We start from the raw sequence: 17,953 nt of genomic DNA, 5'->3' as shown, positions 1-17,953 counted from the left end.
TTCATTCTTTTCTTTGATCTAAAATCAGGACAAAAGAAGGGGAGATAGAAACAGAGAGACACACACAGAGAGACACACAGAGAGACACACACACACAGAGACAGAGAGACATAGAAAAAGACAGAGACACACACAAAGAGAGAGACACCGACACAGAGAGAGAGGGAGAGAGAAAGAGGGAGAGAAAAAGAGGGAGAGAGAAAGAGGGAGAGAGAGAGAAAAACAGAGAGAGATAGAGAAAGAGAGAACAGGCTAAGAACAAGATGCTATGTCCATGAGGTAGTCTCAGTAGGATGTGGTCAGTGTTCAGGGAGATCTGAATCCAAGAAGAGGGCCTTTGGAACATTCCAGAGCTGAAATGAGGGGCTGGCCCTTTATTCCTCATCTCCACAGGTCAGTCACTGGAAATAGGAGGGAGTAGAACATGGCCATAGATATGGAGACTCTTGTTGACAAAGGGCACATCTGTAGGTATCAGAATTCCAAAAGGCTTATAGTCATGTCCATATCCCCAAAGGGATTCTGGGCATCTCTTCAAGGTGAACACTGCCAGCATGCAAGGTTTCATGGACATTCACCTTGAAGGAAAGAGCCTTGGTTCTATTCTCACCTCCCCCCTCCATTCATTTTGTGTAAGGAAACTTTGTCCTTACACAGAATCCACTAACAAGGTCCTCTGGTTCACTCTTGTGACCCTCAAGTTGCAGGGTTGCAGATGTCGTTAGAGTAGTGCCTGACTTCTCTGAGTTTTAGAGTCTTCAGTTCCTAAGCATGAATACAGCTGGGAGGCACAGAGAAGGCAGGAGAGGTAAGGCTCCTTCTCCTCTGAAAGAGGGTGCAAAGACACTATCCTGGTTCATGAGACACTCTCTTGGTGATGGAGCCATTGGATGTTATAGTAGGAGTCAGCTAAGAATTCACATGTAACTGAGTTGTCTGGAAGGCAAACTTGCAGTGGAGGCCAGTCCTGGTCCAGCTCTTCAGTGTGTGAAGTGCAGTCATGGCTAAAAATGTGACAAGCAGCTGGGCCTCTTTCAACTATCAGCATGGAGGAAATAAATTGGACTTCACTGCTCAGCTGCTTCTTTAGGGTTGAGAGTTGAAGCAGAAGGTCAGAGAGAGGGAAGTCCCAGGGCACAGGCTTGCCTGACTTTGTATTGGCTGGAAGAACCAGCAGGCTCTTGGTACAGGGGTCTGGAGGCTCTGTGGTTCTCTGAGCTCATGAAGGGAAACTTCCTGTGGACTTGTGCTGGGAAGGTGGAGGGAAAGGAGAGGGAATAGTTTATAGACAGCAGGAAGGGCTGTGTGGAAAAGGACATATGTCACCAGGGCTGTAGTTTAGAAGTTTTCTTTGTTGTCATGGAACTCTAAGCCAGGAGGAATAGTATAGCTCCATGTACTGAAAACTATCTCTGACTTCTGTAATCAACCCTCTATGGTTCCAGCTTCTATCTGTTCCAGAGCCTTCTCCAACTCTACCTTTGCCTGGGCTGCTGGTCTCATGTTGGCTGAACCAAGGCCTATTTCTCCTTTATGCCTCAGAGACCGTTTTTCGGAACATTCAGTAAAACTATACCTCTCACAGAATTACACTCTCATATTAGTTGTTGACTAAACAGCATTTAGCAGTTTGTCAATACAGAATCACATGCTGATGCGTGATCAAGGTCTGTCTCTCAGAAGGTCCTGCACCAATGCTTGGTACACAAAGAACCTAGTATAAATGCATACATACATGAATTAATGAATGAATAAATGATGGATGCACTGTCCTGGAAGAAGGCAAGTCTGAGATTCCCTTACTATGTATAACCATGTTAATGCATGTGATTCCACCATGCTCATCTACTTACCTAGTATTATCTATATCTATATGTATGTCTATGTTTGTATCTATATCTACATATGTATGTATATTACATGATTATGAAATGGGTATTACATTCCATATAATCCATGAGGACACTGAGTTTTCCAGAAGACACTGACTTGCCCAATCACAGGGTGTAAGTGGCACAGCAGGTCAGGAGCCAGGCTGACTATGAATTATCTATTCCTTTTATTTTTTATGTTTTGTCATCTGGGAACTCACCTATGTCCCTTCCCCTCCTTATGTCCAGAAAGGAATTGCAAGGTTTGCTTACCGCAGGATGCTGAGGTTGCAGGCAGGATTCCTGAGTCCCTCACACAGCAGTCTCACACCATCATCACCCAGGTCATTCAGCTGCAGGTCTAGCTCAGTCAAGCTGGAGTGGACACTGAGCACTGAGGCCAGGAGTGAGCAGTGTTTGCATGTGAGGCCACATTCAACAAGCCTGCATGGGAGATAATCACGGTCAGCTTTTCCAGGACTCATTGCTTTTGAAAACTTATCTCAGGTCTCATGTTGTGAGCCAGGGCATGCTGAGCTGCCAGTGGTTATCTCTCTGTTGTGCATTTTCTGATCTAGGTAGATAGTTCCAAGCTCTCCACAGCTGAGCTGGAGGAGCAATGGATACAGGTCAGGACTAATGCTCTGCTGCCTTTGGCCATTGCAGAGCTCCGTAGGCCCATGACCTCTCACTGCTGTATTTCAAGAGTCATGTGTTATGAAATTTACCAGATCTAGGGTAGGGCATAATATCATTCATTAAGTAAGATCTTAATCAAAATAAAGTCAAAAGGGACAGAGTAGAAATCTGATTATGAGGGCAGAGGCAGGAGGAAATGGGAGATGCCATTCCTTGGACCTGGAGCTTTCTTCACTCAGGCTTCACTTTGCCTCTATATTCTTCACTTCTGCTTTAGCTGTGTCCTGAGGAAGTGTGCTCCACTAAGCCCTCATAAGCCCAGTGCTATGATTAGGTAGTGGGATTTCTTGATGAATGCAGTCTTTCATGATCCCCAAGAACAGAAATTCCATTTGTTTATTTTAACCCATCTAGCATGTGTTATAGGTGTGGTAATGCGAGTTCAGTGAATAGCTGATAAATACCAAGACTACCCTAGATATCCTTTGCTTTTAATCTTCTCTCATCTACCCTGGCTTCAGGGGAGAACCCAGTACAGACTCACCACAAGGTCTTTAGATGGCAATTAGGGAGTTGCAGGGTTTTACAAAGACTTTGCACTGCAGAGTAGCTCAATGGATTTCCACTTAGGTCCAGCTCCTCCAGATTTCTGGTGAATTTAAGATTGTAGAAGAGAATCTTCCAACTGGCATCAGTGATTGGGGTCCACCTATACCTGAGGGGAGAGAGAGGTAGCAGAGGGGTGTGACTTGTGTGTGTATGGTCTGTGCACAGCCCCACATAGTAGACTGAGTTTCTATCTACTGGAGCCCCAGGCACTGGTATGCCATACCTAGAATTCACTAGCCTTCTACATGTTCTTTTTCTCCAAATTCTGTATCCTCTCCTTTGGGTTGTTTCTTATCTATGTTCTTTAGGACAGCATGCTGTGTGCTCATTTTGTTCATCTGTTTCTGACTCAATCTAGATTCAATCTAGATGTTTGATGTTTCAAGGTTGTGAACATATGGCTTACATCTTTTTTTTAAAAAAATCTATGATATTCAGATTTTCAGCTCATGGCCTTGTAAATTCACAAAGTCAGACCTTGGAAATTCAGGTGGGTTTCTTCTCTTTGATGTGAATGCATCTTCTCTCTCTTGGAACAGATTTCTCAAGTGTCATGATCGAAAGCTTAAGAAAGTATAGGAAGAGAGCTGATGATTGGCAGTTGGGAATGACTTTATGATGGTATTGTAAGCATGATCATACACTATAGTAGAGCTGTCATGGTTCACATGGTCTGTGTATCCTTCCAAGTATTGAAGGCCACAGGGAGAGGCGAGAGATGGGAGAATGGACACACACACACACACACACATACACACGGTGACAGAGACAGAGAGACAGAGAAACAAAGAGAAAGAAAGGTACAGAAACACAGAGAGAAAGACTGACAGAAATAGGGGCACAGACAGATAGAGAGACAAAGAGAGACAGAAACAAGGGAGAGATAAAGAGAAAGAAACAGACACGTAGACAGAGAGATAGAAACAGAGACAGTGACAGAGAGACAAAGAGAGACAGAAAGACAGGGAGAGACAAAGAGAAAGGGACAAAAACCAGCCAATCACATGTACAACACACACACACACACACACACACACAGAGAGAGAGAGACAAAGAGAGACAGAGACAGAGAGAGACAGAGATATCTGCCCAGTATCGTAGTATGCATTCCTTTACTCCTTAATGACAGCAACAAAGTTTATCAGAGAAGAGAATCTTGAGTTCTAGGCTAGACTAAGCTACAAACACCAAGAGGCTGGGGGATCCAGTATTGCATGGTCTGTGCAATACTGGATCTCCAGCACTAAAAACAAAAGACATGAACAAACTCAAAAAAAATATAATCAAAAAACAAAAAGGAAAAAAGCACAGCTGCCAAAATATAGATTTAAATGAGTAAACTTTGAATGAAAAAATGTTTCTTTTTAAAAAAATTATAATGCAAAATAAATATTAGGAAATCCAAGTACTAAACTTCAAAGAATGGCTTATTAAAAAGGAATTTGTATATTTTTACTTTGTGTGTATGATAGTATGCCTGCTTGTCTGTGCTGTATATAAACGTAGTAGCTGGCAGATGCTAGAAGCTGTGCCTGGGGTCATCAGTGACTATGGTTAAGGTAGTGTGAGCCATCTAATGTGGGTGCTTGGAATGGATCCACATGTCTGAAAGACCCAGAAATAATTTTCAACACAATCATGGAAGAACAATTCCTAATCTAAAGAAAGAAATGCTTGTAAACATACAAGAAGCTTATGGCACATTAAATACACTAGAGCAAAAAGAAAATCCTCTTGCCACATAATAATCAAAACACTAAATATACACAAAAGAAAGAATATTAAAAGCTGCAAGAGAAAAAGTCCAAGTAACATATGAAAGAAGATCAATTACAATTAACCAGACTTCTCAACAGAGACTGTAAATGCCAGAAGGTTCTGGGCAGATATCTTATAGATTCTAAGAGACCATGATGGTAGCCCAGACTGCTATACCCAGCCAAACTTGCAATTAGCATAGATGGAGAAAATAAGATGTTCCACTATGAAACTAAATTTAAATATTATATAGCCACAAATCTAGCTCTACAAAAGATAGTAGAAAACTCCAACACAAGGTTAACTACACCCAAGAAAACACAAAAATAATTTCACACCACCAAAACCAAAAAAGGGACACAGGGACACACACACACACACACTTTGCCATCACAAACATTAAAATAAAAGTAATTGAACACCATTGCTCTTAAATATATCTCCACATCATTGGCTTCAATTTCCCAATAAAAAGACATAAAACTATGAGAATATATTTGGAATTAGGATCCATCATTATGCTGCCTACAAGAAACATACTTCAAGATTGATGGTAGACATTATCATAGAGTTAAGTGCTGGAACAAGATTTCCAAGCAAATGGTTTCAAGAGGCAAAGTGTAGTGGCATTCTAATAGCTAATAAAATAGACTTCTAACTGAAATAAAATAAAAAGACAAAGATGGACATTTCATACTAATTAAAGAGAAAATCTAGCAAGATGACATCTCAAATCTAAACATCTATTCCTCAAAGCCAAGGGTACCCACATTTGTAAAAGAAACATTATTAAATCTCAAATCACATATTAAACTTCAAACATTAATAGTCCAATAATTCAACAACAATGGGTAAGTTCTTCAAACAGAAACTAAACAGGGAAGCAATGGAACTAAGAGATGTTATGATTCACATGGAACTAACACATATATACAAAACCTTTCTCTTTACCCAACTAACTAAAAGACAGAGAAACTCTCCAAATTAACAAAATCAGAAGTGAATTGAGGGACTTAATAACAGATACTGAAGAAATTCAAAGACTCCTTAAGTCTTACTTCAAAACCCCATATTCCTCAAACTTCTAAGTCTAAACTAAGTGGGCTATTTCCTTAATAGTGACCAAGACTAAATCAAGATCAGATAAATAATCTCCTTAAAATCATAACTCCTAAGGATATAGAAATAGTCACTAAAATTCTTTCAAACAAATGGGGAAAAAAGAAAGTAAAGAAAGGAAGTAAAAACCAACCCAAAGTGTTGAATTCTTAAAAGTTGATATCAATAATGATCAAATAATGCCACAAAATAGAAACAGAAGAAACACTGCCAAACTCATTTTTAATGAGTCTACAGGTCTTCTGATACCTAAGTAACATAAAGATTCTACCAAGAATCTTTAGTCTAAGCTCCCTTATGAATATTGATGGAAAATGCTCAATAAAATATTTACAAACCAAATCCAAGAACACATCAAACAAATCATCCACCATGATCAAGTAGGCTTCATCCCAGGCATGCAGGGATGGTTCAACATACGATCATCCACCAACTTAATCCACCACAGAAACAAAGTTAAAGAAAAAACCACATGATCGTTTAATTGGATGCTGAGAACACCCTTTACAAAATCCAACACCCTTCTTGATAAAATTCTTGGTGATATCATGGATATAAGACCCATACATAAACTCAATAAAGGCAGTATACACTCACCTGAAAGCCAATATCAAATTAAATGAAGAGAAACTTAAAGCAACTCCACTAAAATCAGGGACAAGAAGGCAGCCCATTGTCTTCAAATCTATACAATATAGAACTTGAAGTTTTAGCTAGATTTATAACACAACTAAAGGGGACCAAAGAGATACAAATTAGAAGGGAAGAAATAAAAATATTACTATTCTCAGATAATATGGTAGTAACACCAAAAGTTCTACCAGAGAACTCTCTCACACCTTCAGAAAAGTGGCTGGATACAAAATTAAGTAAAATAGAACAAAAAAAGCAAAACCAAAACAAAACAAAGACCCCCAAAAGCAAAAAACAAAATAAAAGAAAACAAAAACAAAACACTCAAAAAAACCTAACAACCAAACAAAAAAAAAACACAACAAAAATACAACAAACCAAAAACACTGATATAGATAGGTCTCCTGTAAACAAACAAACAAACAAACAAACCAAACAAAAATTCCAAATGGGCTAAGAAAGAATTAGGGAACAACATCCTTCACAATAGCCATAAATACCTGGAATAACTCTAACGAAGAAAATAAAAGACCTGTATGACAAGAACTTGAAATTTTTTGAAGAATGAAATTGAAGAAGATATCAGAAGATGCAATGGATCTCGCCTAATTAGGGATCAGTAAGATTAACACAGTAAAAATGGCCATGCTACCAAAAGCAATATGCAGATTCAATGCCATTCCCATTAAAATACTAACACAATGCTTTACAGACCTTGAAAGGATAATAACCAACTTAATATGAAAAAACAAAAACCCAGGATAGCTAAGTGATTCCTGCACAAATAATAGAACTTCTGGTGATATCACCATCACTTATTTCAAGCTGTATTAGAGATCAATAGTAATAAAAACCCACATGGTACTGGCATGAAAACAGAAATGTTGATCATTGGAGTGGAATCAAAGAACCAGAAGTAAACTCACATATCTAGTAACTATTGACAAAGAAGCCAAAACTATACAATGGACTAAACCATCTTCAACAAATGTTGCTGGTTTAAGTGGACATCTCCATGTAGAAGAATGCAAACAATTTCATACCTATCACTCTGCACATATCTCAAGTTCAAGTGGTACAAAACCCTCAACATGAAATCAGATACACCAAATCTGTTAGAAGAAGAGTGGAGAGTAGATTTGAATGCAGCAACACAGGAGAAAATTTCAAAACAGAATACCAACAGTTTAGGTAATAAGATCAACAATTAATGTATGAAACCTCATGAAACTGAAAAGCTTCTTGTAGGGGAAAGGACACCATCAGAAGGACAAATGGCAGCCTACAGAATGGGAAAGATTTTCACTATCTCCACATCTGACAGAGGGCTGATATTCAAAATATTATACACAAGAAACAGCCATAAAGCAAATAACACAATTAAAAATGGGGGCACAATGCCATGAGAGAAACCACCTTAACACTACTAATGATATTCTGCTCTACTTGCAGACAGTTGCCTAGCATAACTGTAATGTCACTAGCTTCACTTAGTAGCTGATGGAAACATATGGAGAGGCCCACAGCCAAACATTAGGTGCATCTTGGAAAATCTCGTGGAAGAATGGAATGAGAGATTGAAGGAGAAGGAGAGGTCAAGAACACTACAAGAAATGTACAGAATCAACTAACCTGGGCCAATATGGGCTCACAGAGACTGAAGCACTAACTAGAAAGCATGCATCAGTTGGATCTAGGACCCCTACAGATTTGTAACAGATCTGCAGTTTGGACTTCATGTGGGATGCCCCATGGCAGGAACTGAATTTGTCTGCCTCTGCTGTCTGCCTTTGGATCCCTTTTCATTAACTGGGCTGCCTTGTCTAGCTTCAACAGGAGAAGATGCACCTAGTCCTACTGCAACTTGAAAAGCCAAGAAGGGTTGATGACTATGGGAGGCCTCCCCTTCTCTGAACCAAAAGTGGGGAATGATGTGGGAAGTGAGGTGAAAGGGGGGACCTGGGAGCTCAGGAGGGGGAAGCTGCAATTGGGATGTAAGTCAATCAATTAATTAATGAACAAAATGGGGTACAGATCTAAACAGAATTCTGGACAGAGCAATGTCTAATGGGTATGAAGAACTTAAAGGGGGATTCCGCCAGAGACATCCTAGAGGCTCCACGAATCTCAGAGCCGTAGGTAGGAAGAACCACACACTGCCCTAAGCCCATAGCTGGGTGCTGGGAGCCCTCAGATTCCAGCAGATACCCAAACCCCCTCCCCTGCAGAATAGCACTCCTCTTCTGCCCCTCTCCCGGATCTGAGGCCTGGAGCAGACCTCTGCCTGGTCTGCTCTTGTGTGGACCCCGGATTCCACCCGAGATATTCTGGAAGGTCCACTCAACCCAGAGCCGCAGAGGAACAACTGAACCCAGAGCATCAGACAACATATCCTGGGATATCCTAGAGGAGCCACTGCACTCAGATCAGTGGGCACCTTATCCTGAGACATCCTAGAGGAGACACTGCACCCAGAACAGCAGACACCTAGCTGGTCTGCTACCTTGGAGGCACCATATCCTGAGGCATCCTAGAGGTACAACTGTACTCAGTGCAGCTGGAGAAGATCACAGAGACATCTGGACCCTGAGGAGATCAGACACAAGCGAGATAACCGGAAAGGCAGGCTTCAGTCAGAGACAGAAAGTACAGGCAGCACTAGAGTTAACCAGATGGCGAAAGGCAAGCGCAAGAACATAAGGAACAGAATTCAAAGTTACATAGTATCATCAGAACCCAGTTCCCCCATCATAGCAAGCCCTGAACACCCCATCACACCAAAAAATCAGGATTCAGAATTAAAATCACTTCTCATGACGATGATAGAGGACTTTAAGAAAGACATCAATAACACTCTCAAAGAACTTAAGGAGAACACTGGTAGACAGATAGAAACCCTTACAGAGGAAACACAAAAATCACTTAAGGAATTGCAAGAAAACATAAACAAACAGGAGAAGGAATTAAATAAAAACATCCAAGATCTAAAAATGGAAGTAGAAACAATAAAAAAAATCACAAAGGGAGGCTACCCTAGAGATAGAAAACCTAAAAAAAAAAAGATCAGGAGTCATAGACACAAGTATTACCAACAGAATACAAGAGATAGAAGAAAGAATCTCATGTGCAGAAGATATCATGGAAAACATTGACACAACTGTCAAAGAAAATGCAAAATACAAAAAAAACGACTAACCCAAAATATACAGGAAACCCAAGACACAATGAGAAGGCCAAACCTAAAAATAATATGTATAGATGAGGGGGAAGACTCCCAACTTAAAGGACCAGTAAATATCCTCAACAAAATTATAGAGGAAAACTTCCCTAACCTAAAGAAAGAGATGTCCATAAATATACAAGAAGCCTACAGAACTCCAAATAGTTTAGACCAGAAAAGAAATATTTCCCGCCACACAATAATCAAAACATCAAATGTACAAAACAAAGAGAAGATACTAAAAGCAGTAAGGGAAAAAAGGTAAAGTAACATATAAAGGCAGACCTCTAAGAATTACACCAGACTTCTCACCAGAGACCATAAAAGCCAGAAGATCCTGGACCGATATACAGACCCTAAGAGAACACAAATGCCAGCCCAGACTACTATACCCAGCAAAACTCTCAATCAATAGTGATGGAGAAACCAAAATAGTCCATGACAAATCCAAATTTACACAATATCTTACCACAAATCTAGCACTTCAAAGGATAATTGGTGGAAAACTCCAACACAAGGAGGGAAACTACAACCTAGAAAAAGCAAGAAAGTAATCTTCCAACAACCCTAAAAGAAGGTAGCTATACAAACATATCTCCACTGTCAATAACAAAAATAACAGGAAACAACATTCATTTTCCTTAATATCTCTTAATATCAATGGACTCAATTCTCCAATAAAAAGGCATAGACTATCAGATTGGATATATAAACAGGACCCAACATTTTGCTGCACACAGGAAACGTACCTTTGTGAAAAAGACAGACCCTACCTCAGAATAAAAGGTTGGAAAACAATCTTCTAAGAAAATGGTCCCAAGAAACAAGCGGGAGTAGCAATTTTAATATCAAATAAAATTGTTTTTCAACCAAACGTAATCAAAAAAGATAAAGAAGGACACTTCATATTCATCAAAGGAAAAAATGTACGAAGAAGAACTCACAATTCTGAACATCTATGCCTCAAATGCAAGGGCACCCACATACATAAAAGAAACTTTACTAAAGCTTAAAGCATACATTGTACACTACACAATAACAGTGGGAGATTTCAACACCCCACTCTCAGCTATGGACAGATCATGGAAACAGAAACTAAATTGAGAAACAACGAAACTAGCAGAAGTTATGAACCAATTGAACTTAACTGATATCTATAGAACATTTCATCCTAAAACAAAAGAATATACCTTTTTCTCAGCACCTCCTGGTACCTTCTCCAAAATAGACCATATAATTGGTCACAAAACAGGCCTCAACAGATACAAAAAGATTGAAATAATCCCTTGTACCCTATCAGACCACCATGGACTAAGACTCTTCTTTGATATGGACAAAAACAACAGAAAGCCCACATACACGTGGAAACTGAACAATGCTCTACTCACTGATAACTTGGTCAAGGAAGAAATAAAGAAAGAAATTAAAGACTTTTTAAAATTAAATGAAAATGATGACACATCATATCAAAACTTGTGGGACTCCATGAAAGCAGTATTAAGAGGAAAAATCATAGCTCTAAGTGCCCACAAAAAGAAAATGGAAAGAGCATACATTAACAACTTGACAGCACACCTGAAAGCATTAGAACAAAAAGAAGCTAATATACCCAAGAGGAGTAGACGGCAGGAAATAAACTCAGGGCTGAAATCAACCAAGTTGAAACAGAAAGAACTATACAAAATATCAACAAAACGAGGAGCTTGTTCTTTGAGAAAATCAACAAGATAGACAAACCCTTAGCCAGACTAACCAAAGGGCGCAGAGACAGTACTCAAATTAATAAAATCAGAACTGAAAAGAGAGACATAACAACAGAAACAGAGGAAATTTAAAAAATCATCAGATCCTACTACAAAGGCCTATACTCAACAAAATTGGAAAATCTGAATGAAATGGACAATTTTCTAGATAGATACCAGGTACCAAAGTTAAACGAGGAGCAGATAAACCATCTAAACAGTCGCATAACCCCTAAAGAAATAGAAGCAGTCATTAAAAACCTCCCCACCAAAAAAAGTCCGGGGCCAGATGGTTTTAGTGCAGAATTCTATCAGACCTTCCAGGAAGACCTAATACCAATTCTCTTCAAACTATTCCACAGAATAGAAACAGAAGGAACACTACCCAATTTGTTCTATGAAGCTACTATTATGCTCATACCTAAACCACAGAAAGACCCAACAAAGAAAGAGAACTACAGACCAATCTCACTTATGAATATTGATGCAAAAATACTCAATAAAATTCTCACAAACCGAATCCAACAACACATCAAAACAATTATCCATCAAGATCAAGTAGGCTTTATCCCAGGAATGCAGGGATGGTTCAATATTCGGAAATCCATCAATGTAATCCACTACATAAATAAACTCAAAGAAAAAATGACATGATCATCTCACTAGATGCTGAGAAAGCATTTGACAAAATTCAACATCCCTTCATGTTAAAAGTCTTGGAAAGATCAGGAATTCAAGGCCTATACCTAAACACAATAAAAGCAATATACAGCAAGCCAGTAGCCAACATCAAACTAAATGGAGAGAAATTTGAAGCAATCCCACTAAGATCAGAGACTAGACAAGGCTGCCCTATACTATATTACCTATTTAATATAGTACTGGAAGTCCTAGTTAGAGCAATTAGACAACAAAAGGAAGGCAAAGGGATACAGATAGGAAAGGAAGAAGTCAAAATTTCACTATTTGCAGATGATATGATAGTATACTTAAGTGACCCTAAAACTTCCACCAGAGAACTCCTAAACCTGAAAAACAACTTTAGCAATGTGGCTGGATATAAAATCAACTTAAACAAATCAGTAGCCTTCCTCTACTCAAAGGATAAACAGGCAGAGAAAGAAATTATGGAAATGACACCCTTCACAATAGCCACAAATAAAATAAAATATCTTGGAGTGAATCTAACCAAGCAAGTGAAAGATCTGTATAACAAGAACTTCAAGTCTCTGAAGAAAGAAATAGAAGAAGATCTCAGAAGATGGAAAGATCTCCCATGCTCCTGGATTGGTAGGAATAACTTAGTAAAAATGGCCATCCTGCCAAAAGGAATCTACAGGTTCAATGCAATCCCCATCAAAATTCCAAATCAATTCTTCATAGAGATAGAAAGAGCAATTTACAAATTCATTTGGAACAACAAAAAACCTAGGATAGCGAGAACTATTCTCAACAGTAAAAGAACATCTGGGGGTATCACCATCCCTGACCTCAGACTGTACTACAGAGCAGTAGTGATAAAAATTGCATGGTATTGGTACAGAGACAGGCAGGAAGATCAATGGAATAGAACTGAAGACCCAGAAATGAACCAGCACTCCTATGGTCACTTGATCTTTGACAAGGGAGCTAAAACCATCCAGTGGAAAAAGGTCAGCATTTTCAACAAGTGGTGCTGGCTCAACTGGAAGTCAGCATGTAGAAGAATGCAAATTAATCCATTCTTATCCCCTTGTACAAAGCTCAACTCCAAGTGGATAAAGGACCTTCACATAAAGCCAGATACACTGAAACTAATAAAAGAGAAGTTGGGGAAGACCCTTGAATACCTAGGCACAGGGGAAAAGTTCCTGAACAGAACACCAATGGCTTATGCTCTAAGATCAAGAATTGAGAGAGTGACGAACAGCTTTGGGCCAAGCGACCATGAGAGGGCCAGAGCTTGGGCCCGAAACTGGCATGGCGGGGGACGTTCTGGACACCCTGGAGGCGCTGGGGTATAAGGGTCCACTGTTAGAGGAGCAGGCCCTGTCCAAGGCAGCAGAGGGTGGACTGTCTTCACCTGAGTTTTCAGAGCTCTGCATTTGGTTAGGCTCCCAGATAAAGTCCTTATGCAACCTGGAAGAAAGCATCACTTCAGCTGGGAGAGATGACCTAGAGAGCTTCCAGCTTGAGATAAGTGGTTTTTTAAAAGAGATGGCCTGTCCATACTCGGTACTCGTATCAGGAGATATTAACGAGCGCCTCACGAAGAAGGATGACTGCTTGAAACTTCTGTTGTTTTTAAGTACAGAACTTCAAGGTTTACAAATATTACAGAAGAAAAAACATAAAAATTCTCAGGTAGATAAAAATAGTGAAATTTGCCTGGAAGTTCAAGCTGTGTGTGATGCCCTCGGGGTCCCCAAATCAGACACTCCAGACATTCCACTTCTGCTGAGCCAGGTGGAAGCAAAGGTGAAGGACATTCTCTCTAAAGTTCAGAAAAACCATGTGGGAAAACCATTGCTAAAGGTTGATTTAAGTTCTGAACAGGCAGAAAAACTGGAAAGAATTAATGATGCCCTTTCCTGTGAATGAGTGCCGCCGCCGAATGTTAATGAAACGATTGGATGTGACAGTGCAGTCCTTTGGGTGGTCGGATAGAGCAAAGGCAAAAACAGATAACATAGCAAGAATTTACCAGCCCAAGCATTATGCTTTGTCGCCCAAGACGACAGTCACATTGGCACACCTGCTTGCTGCCCGTGAAGATCTGTCTAAGATCATCAGGACAAGCAGCGGTGTCAGCCGGGAGAAGACAGCATGCGCCATTAATAAGGTGCTTATGGGCAGGGTGCCCGACAGGGGAGGACGGCCAAATGAAATTGAACCACCACCCCCTGAAATGCCCCCTTGGCAGAAGAGACAAGAAGGCGGAGGGAGGGGTGGTTGGGGTGATGGAGGTGGTGGTAGAGGAGGTGGTGGGGGTGGAAGAGGTGGATGGGGTGGTGGAGGGGGGTGGGGAGGAGGTGGAGGAGGAGGTGGAGGAGGGTGGGGGGGAAGTGGTGGGGGAGGGGGTGGCCGAGGAGGTTTCCAAGGCAGGGGAGATTATGGTGGGAGGGGGGATTATGGTGGAAGAGGGGGCTATGGTGGGCGAGGGGGTTATGGTGGAAGAGGTTATGGAGATCCATATGGAGGAGGAGGAGGAGGAGGCGGTGGGTACAAAAGATACTAAAAACTGCAGGTGTTAGAGAGCACTGCTTCTTACTAGATACAGTAGATATAGTGTTCTGAGGAGCATACTTGAACACCACCCTGAGGTAGATTGTGTTAGTGCCCCTGAGGAAGGCATTCCTGAATACAAAAGGCCATTTTATACTACCAGGTGATGATCCTGTAACATGATTTTTTCCATATTCTATGTACTAAAGCATGCTGTGTCTTTCTAAAAAGCAAAAACACAAAACCTATTTTTTAAAATGTAAATATTTATTACCAGCAACTTGGGAAATGGAATGTATTTTATTGTCATGTTTGAATTTAGACTGTAAACTGGTATTTTGTTCAGGATTGAAACACATAATGACACCCACCAGTAATGGAAAGGAATCTAGACTCTCGTGTCGTTTGTATTCCTGTGGATCTGTTGTTAATTCTATTTTACAAAATAGAGGAAGTATCTAATATGTATGTGTAGTCAGTTGTCCTTTTTAAAAAAATAGGTTGAAATTCCTCTGGTCAGGTTTTTATTAAATTTCTGTTAACTGAAAAAAAAAAAAAAAGATCAAGAATTGACAAATGGGACCTTATCAAATTGCCAAGATTCTGTAAGGCAAAGGAAACTGTCAATAAGACAAAACAGCAACCAACAGATTGGGAAAAGATCATTACCAATCCTAGATCTGATAGAGGGCTAATATCGAGTATATACAAAGAACTCAAGAAATTAGATGCCAAACAGCAAAATAACCCCATTAAAAATGGGGTACAGAGCTAAACAAAGAATTCTCAACTGAGGAAACACGAATGGCCGAGAAGCACCTTAAGAAATGTTCAACATCCTTAGTCATCAGGGAAATGCAAATCAAAACAACCCTGAGATACCACCTCACACCAGTCAGAATGACTAAGATAAAAAGTTCAAGTGATGGTAAATGCTGGCGAGGATGTGGAGAAAGAGGAACACTCCTCCATTGTTGGTGGGGTTGCAAGCTGGTACAACCAGTCTGGAAGTCAGACTGGCGGTTCCTCAGAAAATTGGACATAGCACTACCTGAGGACCCAGCTATACCACTCCTGGGCATATACCCAGAAAATGCCCCAACATATAACAAAGACATATGCTCCACTATGTTCATAGCAGCCTTATTTATAATAGCCAGAAGCTGGAAAGAACCCAGATGCCCTTCAACAGAGGAATGGATACAAAAAATGTGGTACATTTACACAATGAATATTACTCAGCTATTAAAAATAATGAATTCGAGAAATTCTTAAGTAAATGGATGGAACTAGAAAATATCATCTTGAGTGAGGTAACCCAATCACAAAAGAACACACATGGTATTTACTCACTGATATGCAAATATTAGCCCAAAAGCTTGGAATAGCGAAGACTCAACTAACAGACCACATGAAGCTCATGAAGGAGGAAGAACAAGTGTGGATGCCTAGGTCTTTCTTAGAAGAAGTAACTAAACACCCAAGGGAGCAAATATGGAGACAAAGTGTGGGACAGGAACTGAAGGAGCAGTTGTATGGAGACCATTCCACCTGGGTATTCATCCTATGTGCAGTCACCTAAAATAGACACTGATAGCTGATATGGATGACAGGAAGGGAATGCTGACAGCAGCCTGACAAGGCTGTCTCCTTAGAGGTCCCCCAGAGTCTGACATACCCAGAAGCTGATACTCGAAGCTAACCATTATCTGATCAAGTGTTCCCAATGGAGAAGTTAGAGAGTATACTAAAGGAGCCCAAAGGGTTGGTGGCCCCATGAGGAGAGCAACAATACCAACCAGCCAGAGCTCCCCAGGGTCTAAACCACCAGCCTAGGAGCACACATGGAGGGACACATGACTCCAGCTGTATATGTAGGGGAGGATGGCCTTGTTGGGCATAGGTGAGAGAGGAGATCTTTGGTCCCATGGAGGCTGAACACTGACTGGGGGGGGGGGTCGAGTCTGAGGGTGGGGAGGAGGGAGTGGGGGGTATGTGGGTGCACACCCTCATAGAAGCAGGAGGAGAGGGGATGGGATATGGCGTTCCTGGGTTGTGGGGGGAATGGGATAAAGGGATCAAATTTGAAATGTAAATATTTTATCCAATAAAAGAGGGAAAAAAGCTGTTAGAACCAACATCTTTAATAAAATGTCAGCCCTCTTAAAAAATTATCTTGATACTAAAATTTGTTTTGAGAATTGTATATTGCAGAATACACAGCCTTGGTGTATCTACTCAACAAGCAAGCTGAGCAGACCTGCTCAAACCTCTGAGGTCCGGGAATTCCATCTGGAGGCAGTGAAGACACAGCACCAGAGGCTTATCAATTTACTCTTCCCCCTACTCCTCTTCTAATATCTCTATGCCCATAATCAGCTTAAAGAAGTTAATGTAGAGTCAGCGCCCCTATTCCCTGGGCTTGGGGACTAAGGTGGTAAACATTGGGCTGTCTTTCTAGGGAAAACTAGTTGTTTTGTGGGAATAGAGAGGATTAGCTAGGATATATTGCATAGCCATAACCTATTGGTAGAAATCTGTATAATTATTATCAAGATGAAGATATAATTTCTTAAATGGCACTAATTTACTTTGATTACAAATTTTAAGGTTTTTATTGGTATGAGCTTCTTATTGATATAAAAGCTAGATGAATATTGATACTCTCATAGGCATTGTACCAGTATAACACATTTAGGAATACAAGGCTTAACTCAGGCCTTCTTTAACTTTTTTTTTAACAGATCTGAGATGGTTAGCCTGTGAGTTAAGGGACTATAGCAAATTCATGGCTTTGAGTTTATTGTTAGGGTGTTTTCTATGTTTTATTTAGAAGTAGCTGAGTGGAGTTAACAGACAACAGTACAGATTAACTTACATGGATAGTTGGTTTTCAAAATGTCAGAAGTCCACAGAATTCACGTTACAAACATTTCCGTATTAATGTTCATTTTGACTAGAGACCTGTCTGCTCCTGACAGCTTCCTGATTGAATTCTAAGAAGAAATTGAGCATCTTTGGAGTTATTCCAGTTGTGGTGAGACAGCCACTAGGCAAGAATTGCCTCTTTCCATCTACAGACAAATTACTGTCCAGAAAAGGACACACTTGCAGAATAGTCAACTGATTATATCTGCCTAGACAGAGTAATCCGCCCT

At 40.2% G+C, this 17,953-nt stretch overlaps 1 protein-coding gene and 1 pseudogene across 2 annotated transcripts in view; one reads left to right on the top strand and one right to left on the bottom strand.

The window, feature by feature from the left end:
- LOC117710283 (NACHT, LRR and PYD domains-containing protein 1b allele 3-like) overlaps positions 1-17,953 on the bottom strand; it is a 56,392-nt gene that overhangs the window by 23,165 nt on the left and 15,274 nt on the right. For both annotated transcript variants that reach the window (XM_034505030.2, XM_076936406.1), the window contains exons 4-5: positions 3,055-3,225; positions 2,145-2,315 (exon numbers count right to left, since the gene is read on the bottom strand). In XM_034505030.2, coding sequence (XP_034360921.1) covers positions 2,145-2,315; positions 3,055-3,225 — 342 coding nt within the window. The remainder of the gene's footprint in view (positions 1-2,144; positions 2,316-3,054; positions 3,226-17,953) is intronic.
- LOC117710977 (protein FAM98B pseudogene) lies at positions 13,492-15,259 on the top strand (annotated as a pseudogene).

Source organism: Arvicanthis niloticus, chromosome 6 (genome assembly GCF_011762505.2).
Source record: "Arvicanthis niloticus isolate mArvNil1 chromosome 6, mArvNil1.pat.X, whole genome shotgun sequence".
Lineage (NCBI taxonomy): Eukaryota > Metazoa > Chordata > Mammalia > Rodentia > Muridae > Arvicanthis > Arvicanthis niloticus.
The sequence above is the reverse complement of the archived record's forward strand: the minus strand, read 5'-3'. Positions and strand labels throughout refer to the sequence as shown.